At 37.7% G+C, this 12,439-nt stretch overlaps 2 protein-coding genes across 2 annotated transcripts; both read left to right on the forward strand.

Annotated features, from left to right (window-relative positions):
* Positions 1-125: 125 nt before the first annotated feature.
* LOC117963769 (ceramide-1-phosphate transfer protein-like) lies at positions 126-5,415 on the forward strand. The gene is made up of 2 exons (XM_059002325.1): positions 126-343; positions 2,810-5,415. The coding sequence occupies exons 1-2, from the start codon at positions 216-218 to the stop codon at positions 3,330-3,332; spliced, it is 651 nt and encodes a 216-aa protein (XP_058858308.1). The 5' UTR covers positions 126-215; the 3' UTR covers positions 3,333-5,415.
* Positions 5,416-6,918: 1,503 nt separating this feature from the next.
* On the forward strand, positions 6,919-12,098 carry LOC117963752 (UBX domain-containing protein 10-like). The gene is made up of 2 exons (XM_034904830.2): positions 6,919-7,011; positions 7,799-12,098. Exon 2 carries the CDS (start codon positions 7,808-7,810, stop codon positions 8,642-8,644), a length of 837 nt encoding a protein of 278 aa, XP_034760721.1. The 5' UTR covers positions 6,919-7,011; positions 7,799-7,807; the 3' UTR covers positions 8,645-12,098.
* Positions 12,099-12,439: the final 341 nt, after the last annotated feature.

Raw genomic sequence — 12,439 nt, forward strand, 5'->3', positions numbered from 1 at the left:
ATCAACTGCCTGCCCTTGAGTAAACCATGCCCAGTGTTTCGAAAATCAACGAATCACATTTCAGGATAGGCGGGTGTAACAAGTTGATATTCTACAGTGATGCGCCTCAGAGCTCGATTCCGATTGGTTGACTATTTGGTTTGTTTCTGTTTGGCTGTTTCGTATTTCCGGGTGAAGATGAAGGATAATAGAAAGGTTTATTATCCTTGGTGAAGATGGCAGACTCTGTGCCGGAAGAGAAATTTAGTTTAAAAGAAGTTCTGATCACTTTTCAGTCATGTCTCACCGACAACCAAGAAATACTCACTGACAGCTACGTGAATGGATGGAGGGGTCTTGTCAGGTGGGTAATCCTGGCTGTATTTTGAGTTCTCTTGGGCAGGACACTGCTGTCAGTAGCTTGATATGTTTTGCTCACCTACTGACTTATTAAGTATTTTAGACTTCGTGCTCTTTCTTAACTTTAAGTATCAAACATAAAGCAAACTGGAGTTCCGTTTGACTGGGTAACATGTGTTTGGTATTAAAGTTCTCGGTCAGAAGTCGATTAACTTATCCAATGTACATCAGAAACATGAGTCATATGAATGTACTGTACTTGTTCAGCCGGGTTGTCAAGAAAGGGTGTGACAGGGCGCAGACACGTCGCCTTCGTTCTTACTGTCAGTCCTGTTACTGAACGCGAATTAAGGCAGACTGAAGAAACATACATGGACAGTCTTACATAATTTCAGATTTGATACATAGGAGCTTCAATTTTTTTAACGGTATACTATTTTTTTTTAATTAAGTTTGAGTAATTAAACCTCACATTATGATTTGAATACGTCTTCAAATGTGAAGGAGGCATCAACACAAATGATGTAAATGATGCATTGTTAACACTAGTATATGTTGGTGCTGCAGCATGTTGCATTGTAAATGATGCATTGTTAACACTGGTATATATTGGTACTGCAGCATGTTACATTGTAAATGATGCATTGTTAACACTAGTATATTTTGGTACTGCAACTTACGTTGTTTAAAGAACAAGGTCCTAAAATGCCTGCAAGGGCCAGCTTTAAACTATAGTCTAACAGCTCCTAATCCAGAATAATATGTTGAAAATTGTCATTGTTTAAAGCTGGTGCTTACATTAAAAATGGATGGAAAGTTGGAACAAATATTATACAGTGGGCCTACATAGGATCTGATAAACAGGCACTCATAGAGCAAGACATTGGGTTAATGGGGGGGGGGGGTGGATATAGATGGCATATGTGCAGTTTTGAAGGAAGCACATAGTAAGCATGTCCTATATTCTTGTACAAAACAATACCTGGTTCAATACTAGTTTAAAGTAATGCCTGTTAGAATTCCTTAGTCATCTGAATGTACAATGTGTGGACAGAGATTGATGGTGGGTAGAGCGACGCTTAATGGTGATCCCATGGAATTGCAGGAGGCTAATAAGTCAAGACTCTAGAAATGCAGTGAGTCTCAGTCATGGCTTAAAAACTAGAGAGCTTGCTTTCCTGCAGTCCACTGAATAGTGTCAAGTACATAAGAACTCCTTTAAAATCAGTGGGAACCCTGTTTATCAAGCCGTCCAAACCGAAAGCTTTCTATCCCCAGCCTGGATCCAGATGTCCTTTAAAAATACAAATATTGTAGCTTTTGATTTTTCAGTACTACTCTTGAGAGATCTATATAGTGACTGGAATGGCTAGAACGCCATGAAGCTACTTGCATATTATACCACTGGTAAGCGATCTATGAAATATATCTAAATCAGTGCTGGGTTGAACATGGGCTTTTCATGTTCAATATTCTCAAAGAATTGTGTCATTTATAAATTCTGTTATATGAACGAATACCAAAATAAAGGGAAGGAAACCCTTTAACTCGCATATAAAAATGTGATACTTTATTGGTTAAACACACATTTAAAAAAAAAAAAAAAAAAAAAACATGTCTCAGCTTGGCAAAAAAATATAATACAAAGCAGACAAGACTGGCAAATTTCTATCTGTTTCCATAATAAGCAAATTAGCAATCAATTACAAAAAAAATCACTATCTTTTAAGCTAAAATCTTGATTTAACCTTTTGGTTTTAAACTTTGCCAACTGTGAATACAACTTTTTTTTTTTTAATTTAGAGTGACCAATTATTATTTTTAATTTTTTCCCCCAATTTGGAATGTCCAGTTATTTTTTTCTCCTCACTGCAGCGAGTCCCCACACTGCACAGACGTTCTTAGGGCGTGTGACGTCCTCTGATCTCACAAGTCTAATTATAATTATAAAGCCAGAATTGCTTTTACGCTGAGCAATCGTGGGCGGGCTACCGATCCCAGAGAACAGAGAGCAGCCCTGCCTCTTATCCACTCTGAATGTGCTCGGTGTCTGGCCATTATGGTTTGCTCTTGTGTGATGAGGAGAATGAGTCCCTGCAGGTTTCCCATCCTCCACCCTGGGAGCGTCAGAGCCAATGTGACGCCCCCTTCGGAGTCCCCAGCAAAGTTCGGCCTCTTTGCGCAGCCTGGACACGAACTGGTGCCGTCCAAGCTGTGTGACTCATCCTGCACTCCCTGTGGCAGCGCTTTAACTGGATGAGCCACTCTGGGACCCCCACGAACATAATTTTTGACACAGAATACATATGTTTGAATATTTATCCCAGAGCTATCTAAATCATATAAACTAAACTAAACTAAAGTTCCTCCTTCATTAAATCGAATAGTAGACTATTTCCAGCACTGTCCATTTTGTCAAGAATCAGGGTGTCTATGAAATAAGCCATTAAATTCTTCTTCTTTTATTTAGGTTTATGAACAGCCTCGGCTCAATCTTTTCCTTCATCTCCAAAGACGCAGTGAACAAAATCCAGATCATGGTGACCCACCGGAACGGGGAGAATGGGGACAAATACGAGACTCTTCAGTCCATGGTGAAGTATGAGCTGGACAACAACCTTGTGGACCTGCAGAGGAGAGCGGAGCACCCCGAGTCCGGGTGCCGGACGCTCCTGCGTCTTCACCGCGCCCTGCGCTGGCTGGAACTCTTCCTGGAGAAGCTGAGGACCAGCACGGAGGACAGCAAGACTTCAGTCATGTGCACCGACGCCTACAACGACTCCCTGGCCCAGTACCACGCCTGGATCATCCGCAAAGCAGCAACCATGGCGTTCTGTGCTCTGCCCGGGAGAGCCGCCTTCTTTCAAACGATGAATGTGGGCTCCACAGAGCAAGTGGTTGCCATGTTAGGAGAAGCGATGCCCTTTATCTCCAAAGTCTACGAGATTACAGAGGAGCTGTATAAACAACACAACCTGCTTGAATTACCTTAACATTAGAGAGCTAGGAAATCAGTCTGTAATTACACTGCTAAGTATATCTAGACTAAGTTTCCGTTTTGTGATTTGGTATTACTTTATTTCAAATTTGACATTGATTTTCACATATAGTATGCTGAGGGTTCCATCAGGACCATTGCATTGGCTCTGGTGCTCCTGCAGGTCAGGGAGGTAAAGCTGGCAGGGACTGTTTCTCCTCATTGCACTACAGCGGACCCTACAGGCCAGACACCTGCAGGGCTGGCTTGGTCCTTCTGCTCTGGAGCTCCTGAGCGTTGGGCGTATGGCTGCGGTGAACAAACGTTATTAGACTTTCAAAACTGGGGAGAAAATAATTATGCACTCTGAATGAAAAATAAAATAACCAAAAAAAAATAATGCAGACATATTATTAATGATTAACTTAAAAAAAAAAAAAATCAATGCAAAATCCTCATTATTTTTTATTAAATGTTTGGTACAATACTAAGCCATTAAGGGTTTTTGTTTTGCTGTTTAAATGGTAGTTCAAACCATGTTGCTTACTTGTTTTTCATAGCTAGATAATTACACATGACCACAATGGGGGTCCATTTACAGTAGCTGCATTTAAGAGAGTACTGGATAGTATATTTGTGGTCCTTTCCACTACATTTTGGTTATAGTTGTTTGCCAGACTAAAATCAATTCAGAAAAGTTTTAAACCACTTGATGTATATTATTGTTGGTCCAGCTACTTAAAAAACACCTACTCCCTAAACAAGTAAACCCTCCAAAGTAATATACCTCTGAACTGATCGAGCAGATTAAGATTTTGTTTACAGATGCAGAGTCTGACTGCTTTATTCCAATATTGCAGGGCAGTGGGATTAAATACAGTTTAAGAAGCTTATCTTGTTCACCTTTTGGCTTGTTTGTTGAGTAATATTTCTGCATGAAAGAAAAATTGTTATTGTTTTATAATAATTGACTAATAGATTTAATGATGTCACAGTCAACTGTGATTCACCAGTAAGTGTACTTCTGTCATAAAATAACATAGAAAGTCATTTGTGTGTTATATTCCTTTACTATCTGTGTGTTTATGTTTAAAGTAATTGTAGCTTACAAACAAAATTCAAGTCTTACCTATTTTGCATTTCCAGTTGCTACATAGCTCTAAAATGTGCAGTTTTGAAAGCAACCTGTTATGGCAAACATGTATTTTCATTTCTAACCATGATGTCTGGTACTATACTAGGTTAAAGAAAGCTCTGTTTCTATGCCTTACTCGCAGGGAATCTGTTACACTTGCACTTCCTAGCTCACGTCACCAGTGTCTTCTAGGTCCTGTTACTGGCTGAAGGCATGTCAGTCAATAGGGGAAGCAGCTGATTGGTTCATGATAGAAAAGAAGCTGCTGAAGGGGCAGGACCTGGGAAGTGCCACCCTGTCAGAGGTTTCTTTAAGCAGATATCATGTTTCAAAATAAACACACATTTACTGAAACCCTTGAGACCGATATAATAAATAGAAGTGCTCAACAGGTCTGTGCTATTATTTAGCTACAGTCATCTCAAGGGTATCATTTTGCAGCAAATAACAGAAAGTTTCTGTATGTCAGCATAATATCACTAACCAAGCTGTTCTCTAGTGGACTGGTACAGTATAGCCAGTTATTTCAATGCAGTCTCAATGTGTTGAAATTAGTCTATATGTGTATATAATCATTTGCAAAAAAATATATAAATTGACCCTCCATGGCATTTTACATCCTTGCATGAAGATGTCAAAAAGAGGCAGATTGAATCTAAATGGTTGCAGTATTTAGATCAATTGAATAGACCCTATTGTTTGACACCTGTGTGCTTAAGTAAACATGCTTGAATGTGTGCCACTATGTTATTAACACTCTTCTCTTGTTGTGAACATACACATTATCAATGATGTTTTACAATGGATTCGTTTACAATGTGATTATTTACATCTAGTATATTTGATCAATTAGAATATATATATTTTTCTGTTTTAGGGTTGTATCAGATTCAGATTTTGGTGTAATTTGATGTTTTAATATTTGACATGTAACTGACTAAATTGTAAAATAAAGTTCTCAAAAACAGGCTTTCTTTTTTCAATTTTAACAATGTAAAAACATCCATCTTATAAAGTATTTGTATTTTGGTAACAGTAAACTATTTGTAGTTGGCTTTGTTAGTCACAAGCAGAGTGTAAAATAATAATAATAATAATAATAATAATAATAATAATAATCAGGTAATATAAAGGATGACATCATTTAAGAACATAAGAACGTTTACAAACGAGAGGAGGCCATTCGGCCCATCTTGCTCGTTTGGTTGTTAGTAGCTTATTGATCCCAGAATCTCATCAAGCAGCTTCTTGAAGGATCCCAGGGTGTCAGCTTCAACAACATTACTGGGGAGTTGGTTCCAGACCCTCACAATTCTCTGTGTAAAAAAGTGCCTCCTATTTTCTGTTCTGAATGCCCCCTGGGTCGACATTGTCAATACCTTTTAGAATTTTGAATGCTTGAATCAGATCGCCGCATAGCCTTCTTTGTTCAAGACTGAACAGATTCAATTCTTTTAACTTTCTGCATACGACATGCCTTTTAAACCTGGGATAATTCTGGTTGCTCTTTGCACTCTTTCTAGAGCAGCAATATCCTTTTTGTAACGAGGTGACCAGAACTGAACACAATATTCCAGATGAGGTCTTACTAATGCATTGTAAAGTTTTAACATTACTTCCCTTGATTTAAATTCAACACTTTTCACAATATAGCCGAGCATCTTGTTGGCCTTTTTTATTTCTTTACATTGTTGCGGGTATCTGGAAAAATGCTCCTCCAATGGTGGTGGAACTCGGTGCATTACTCTATTGAGCATAAATTACAAAATGATAAATGAGTATTCGCTTCTGGGGATTCCACAGTAAATTTTTAGATCATAATGTGATATACTTTACAATCGTACTAACACAGCGACATCTAGGTCTTCATGTATCACATTTTGATTAAACTATCTATGTCTATTGTCTTCGTTTCTCTGCATCATGCTGAGAGCTGTAATTTGGAATTCACAGCAGTGGCGGGGGATGTATGGTACTCGCATACTTTTTATATATATATATATATATATATATATATATATATATATATATATATATATATATATATATATATATAAATAATTCAAGGTATTCTGTATCATGGTTACACATTAACATACTGTTTTGTTAAACATTTACATTATAAAGAATATTTCTCTTTAAAGGCCTATAGTTCAATTTTGCGCCGAGGTTGTTTTTTTTTTTAAAGTTGCGTTAAGCAGTCCGGAATGCGTTCTATTTTAAAATAGGTCTGCTACTACATCACAGTAACATTTTACTGCACTCTGCATATCAAGTAGCACTTGATATTGGCATTTGAAAGCACACCGTGTACCTTGGATATGATCAAACAGCCACCAATTCAAACTACCACCAATTCTCTTTTTTGGTTTCAAAACCAGGAAGTCACATTTCCGAATTCTCTCTGACGCAAACGTGAACAGGTTGTCAAGACAGCAACGCTGTTGTTTACCAGACTTGATGAAAAACAAACCACCAACGCGCCGTACAATTTTTATTTTCTACAGCTCCTTGGCAAAAACTTGTTTCGAGAGCCAGACATGTGGAAAGACATGTAGAGGTAACTGAACGTTTCTGTTTATAATACTAGTCTTGAGTGGTGTTCATGACGTTAGACACCACATTTTAATAGAAAGTGAAATGATAGTCATGTGTTTCTAAGGGCATATTGATTGCATTTATTTAGAATTATTTTATATGGTGCCGCCAAAGTCTTAAAAACACTGGGACTGTTATTAGGATTGAATGATTCCCCTCAGATTTACTTTCACGGTTACTAGACTGTAGGAATCCCTTCCTAATGGATACTGACACTTGTAGACCCCTAATCTTTGGCCTCTATAATTAACTCGTTGTACTTCATAAAGTCGAATGAAACCTGCTGAATAATATTACGTTAACATATTGAATTACACACCGCTTGTAGTTTTCCATAACTATACTTATCGACAAACTGACAAAAAAAACCAAAAAAAAAAACAACATCGGTAGTGCACAAAGTACAAAAAGTTCCAATCTAAAAATAAATACAATTAAGAGCCCTATATATTTATTATTGGATATTAATATGTAGATACAGTAGGGTGAATAATTATTTTTTTCTTCATTTTAAGTGCATATAATAATTCACTCACATAATGTTTTTCATTGAAAATCATGAAAGTTGTAAATTGTGTAACAAGTTTCACCTCTTAATGTGATAGCAGCTGACTAGATCCAGGCAAGGCATATGAAAGAGATATTGGGGATTTCCACGTTTGGAATTGGTCATCCAGTTTTAAAGGATATGCATGACACTCATTAGAGAAACTGCTTTATTCTCAATGCAATCTTTGTTTCTCATTTAGCTATATGAGATGGCTACCGCGCCACCTATGGAAAGAGGTATTTTGTCTTTTAATACCAACATATCTACCGACAAGGAGCCAGACAAACACAGAATGCATGTTACAAGGCCTAAATCTGCCAAAGCTCGCAGCAGACCAAACCTGAAGTACTCCAAAAGTGTGGACGCAGTTTCCTATCATAATGTCCCAGTTACACCAAGACCACCATCATCTTCTTCAAGTGAACTGGGAGACAGTCCTTTTAGACCACAATCTTCCCAAAGACCACCAAGCGTGAAGACCCAACATGGAAACACAGAGCTTGTTCAGCAGTTTCCAGCGAGACCGTCCTCTTCCCTAAACAGATACCGTGTTCTCCCCTCGATCGAGAAAAGGGGTTCTGGAGATACAGCCGTTGAGCGCCTGGAAAAGCAGACTCATGAACTAAGCATGTCTTCTGCTCTGCTGCTAAAAAAGACAAGACCTTTTCACAAAGACCAGCCAACCTCAGGGCGAGACACAAATGAAGAAAAGAAACAGGGCAGCAAGAAGTGTTACTCCCAGACAGAAAAGAGGAACCCTGGACTGCCACACATCTCTAGCCTTCAGACTCCTTCAGACGAACAGCCAAGCCTGCTTCTGGCAGTGAGATCTCCCTCCGGTGAAAGATTTCAAAAAGCTTTCCGCCCGTCGGACACTTTTCAAACAGTGCTTGCTGCTGCTGAGGCCAGGTACAACACTACCTACACAAACGGGATCGTAGAGACCATGGAGGTGCCCAGAAGAAGCTTCCCTGATTCTTCCCATACTCTGGAGCAGTGTGGTATCCAAAACAAGTCTGTACTTTGTATCCTGGATTCTCTGTAGGGTCTGGATTAGATCATCAACACAGAAAGGCCAGCATGGCTGTACACTCTCAATTGTGTAACATAACCAAACTTACCTTAGAACAATTCCTACAATACCTTTTTTTAATTAATAGATTATCAATATGGAATATCAATATTAAATGCTTTCACAGAACTTGATTAGCACAGACTACCTAGGTAAAATAGTCCAAGATTAGTGCTGAACAGGGTCTGATAAACCAGGTGCATATGTTCATTGTAACACGTACAGCTGGCATCACAATCTGCACTATCCAGTGTTACTGTAGGTAAGGCAGTCCAAGACCAGTGCTAATCAGGATGTGTGAAAGCAGCTGGTAAAGCAGATCTTTCCTGTGCAACATGTAATGCAGATGAAGCCCTGTTACCTGTAACACAGCAATGAGCTAGCTGGTGTCACCTGAAAGGGATAAACAGCAGCAATTCACTTGAATTGTGTTAGTACTAATGAGCTACAAAATGCTTTTCAAAAACACTGTTTTTTTTATGAAAAGGTTTTGTTTACAATGTCAATATATTGTGGCAAATACAGGCCGAAGAACAATGATTCATGCTTTATTCTGTTTTTACTACACAAGAACTTGCTAATAAGAAATGAAAAGCATCTCTTTGTTGTTATAGAATTAGGCCTACATTTTAGACTTCCCTGATAAAATCTATTTAGCTGTAATTTAGCGTTGGTTATTGGGACTTGGTGCTTGTGTCCAAAAATGCATAAATCCATAATTTAATCACATGTCAAATATACAATTAAAATATGATTTAATCCAAAGTAACAGTTTAAAATACACTATTTAAAAGCAGAACAAGAGATCTCGAGTGGTGCATCCAGTAAAAGCATTCGTGTAGAATGCAGGACGCGCCCTATAGTCTGGACGTCGCCGGTTTGAGTCCAGGCTATTCCTTTGCCGACCGAGGACGGGAGCTCCCAGGGGGCGGCGCACAATTGGCCGAGCGCCGCCCGGTGGGAGGGAAGGTTAGGTCACCGCGCACCAGCGACCCCTGTAGTCTGGCCGAGCGCCTGCAGGCTTGCCTGTAAGCTGCCCAGGGCTGCGTTGTCCTCCGACACTGTAGTTCTGGGTGGTTGCATGGTGAGTCTGTATTTTGTAAAAAAGTGGGCGGCTAACGGCACACGCTTTGGAGAACAGCGTGTGTTTGTCTTCGCCCTTCCAGAGTCAGTGCAGGGGTGGTAGCGGTGAGCTGAGCTAAAACAATAATTGGACACTACTAAATTGGGGAGAAAAATAACAAAAAACTAATTGGCGACTACTAAATTTAAAAACAAAAAAAGCAGAACAATACCATTGTCATTCACAGGTAAGTTGCACCAATGCATGTTTAGAAAACACATTTATCTACTATTATCAGGGTATTATAATTTATATTTTTGCAGAAGGTTGTGCTAAATAATAGAAGATGAGATCTGGGTAGCTTTACTAATTGAATTAAAAAAAATGAAGTAGGAATATGATCAGTAATAAAAGATAATTATGTTCTATAACGTCTTTATTATTAGCAGAAAAACAAAAGCTTAATCCAGATACAGTATTTATCAGAATTCTATGTGGGTTCTATGAGGTTCCATTAGACAATTCACTAATCGGTGTTCAGACAAAATTATATTGTGTGTGTTGTCTTAAATAAACATGGTGAACATTATTTGTCTTTTTTAATAACTCGCGGTTTCATTTTAGTGTTTTAAGTGTTCCACGGCAGGATATCCCTTGACTGGAATTGAAGGGATTTAAACATAAGGTTATAAGTTATTTACAGTGTTTTGTAAAGTGGAGTCTTTAAATTCAGGTAGTAAATGCTTGCAATGAACTCTGGTGATAGGAAATAATTCCCGATACAATCTCTATATTTTCTTAAGAAAATGTCATTGTATTGTCTTTGTATTGTCTTTGTATTTAATTGCCACATTTCCCTCACTCTTTATGGAGTCTGCAATCATTCTAATTGGTTCAGGGTTCTGTTGTTCTAATAACAAGTTATTGTCATGCACCTTACACAGGGTGATTCATAATTCGCACAACATTGTCAGAGCATTTCAAAAACTGGAGGGTACGAGGAGGATGATATTCAAAACAAACATGTCTCTGACTGCCACTCTGTGACGCACCATATGGCCACCAGAGGGCTGTTCAATATTAATGTCACCAATCAAGTAGAACTGAAATCAATGCAAAACAATGTTGTGCGAATTCTGAATCACCCTGGAAATAGACCAGTGTTTTTCAAACTTTTTTTTCTCGTGACCCAGTTTAAAAAAAATTTTTAAAAAAATAATTCAAGCTACCTAATAACAATGTCTCACTGGAGTTTTAATAAAATAAACAATACATGGTAATAATAGGTAATGGTAGCTTCAACCTCCTTGATTAAAGTAACTACGGTACTAAATGCAGAGAAGGCACTAATGTAAAGGCAATGCGACGTTGAAGAACTCACAAATTCACACAACCACGAGCGCGAAAAAATCACGACCAGTAAGGTACCTTATTAGATACAAATAATTGTACTCTCTATTTGTTGACGTTCGTTAGGCTGAATCAGAGTCAATATGGAGGCACATTTACAGTATTGGTTTTCATCAGTTGTTGTTGTTTTAGCTGATTTATGTGCACATATCTGTGCTTTACGTTTCTACTGCATTTATAAAAATGAAAACTTTGATTTGCTGCGCTTCTACTGGCAGATTAAATGCAACTGAGTGTCGGGTATTACAGTATAAATTGAACTGTTAATTACAGTGGGGCGGTGCCACCACAGGGATTAGTAGGCACTTTATTGTTAAACACCAATTTTTGCACTTTAATAATTCAATTCAAATTCAAATTCAAATTAAAAAATGCTTTATTGGCATGACGAGAGCGCTCAGGTATTGCCAAAGCTTTTATAATACAAAACAGAAATAATAAAACAGAAATTTCGACCCCGTTAAATGGACTGGCACGGCATTTTGCATGGATGGTCTTTTAGGTAAACGTCTCTTGACGTGACTGAATTCGTTCCAGTCAGAAGTTCAGTTTTTGAGATCATTTTTTATTTGTTTGTTTATTATTATTATTATTATTATTATTATTATTATTATTATTTAAAGAGGCTTAGCGCTGAGGAAGTTTGGAGTTTTAGCCTGAAATTTTTAGGGTAGGAAGGGGATGGCCCAAAAATTTTGCTTTTACTGGTAATACAAACAAATTAATATTAGGTGTTTAAAAAACACTGCATTTATAGCGAATTTCTGTAAATGTGTAACAGTGAAACGTCAAGCTACTCAGATCTGTAGTTCTGCGGGACTCTTAAACAGTGCAAGCTCTCAAGAGTTCACAGCACACAGCTTTTCAGGAAGTTTGGTGTATAAACGTCTTGCTTTTCCCAGGTTATAAAGCACAGATTTTTTTTTTTCGATGTGAAATAATTAATCTTTTAAAATCAAGAGCGCATATATATATATATATATATATATATATATAATTTTAAAATTATACAAGAAAGTAGGATTTTTGTGGGGGCTATTTTGTACTTCTGTTTATTCTTCTTCTTTGGGTCTGCAAGCAAATTAAAAAATTATTTATTTCACAAAAGGGCAACATATACAATGGTAAATACATTTGTATTAAGTTGTACTTTCTGTACCTTTTTACCAAAGTTATTTTTTGTGCATTGCATTTAAATCATCTAATTTTAAATAAATTTGCTTGAAGCAGTGTATTAAATCACATTTCTTACAATGTGAATGCCCAACTGAGAGTATCTTATTATTGCTTTGTTT

Source organism: Acipenser ruthenus, chromosome 27, assembly GCF_902713425.1.
Source record: "Acipenser ruthenus chromosome 27, fAciRut3.2 maternal haplotype, whole genome shotgun sequence".
NCBI lineage: Eukaryota > Metazoa > Chordata > Actinopteri > Acipenseriformes > Acipenseridae > Acipenser > Acipenser ruthenus.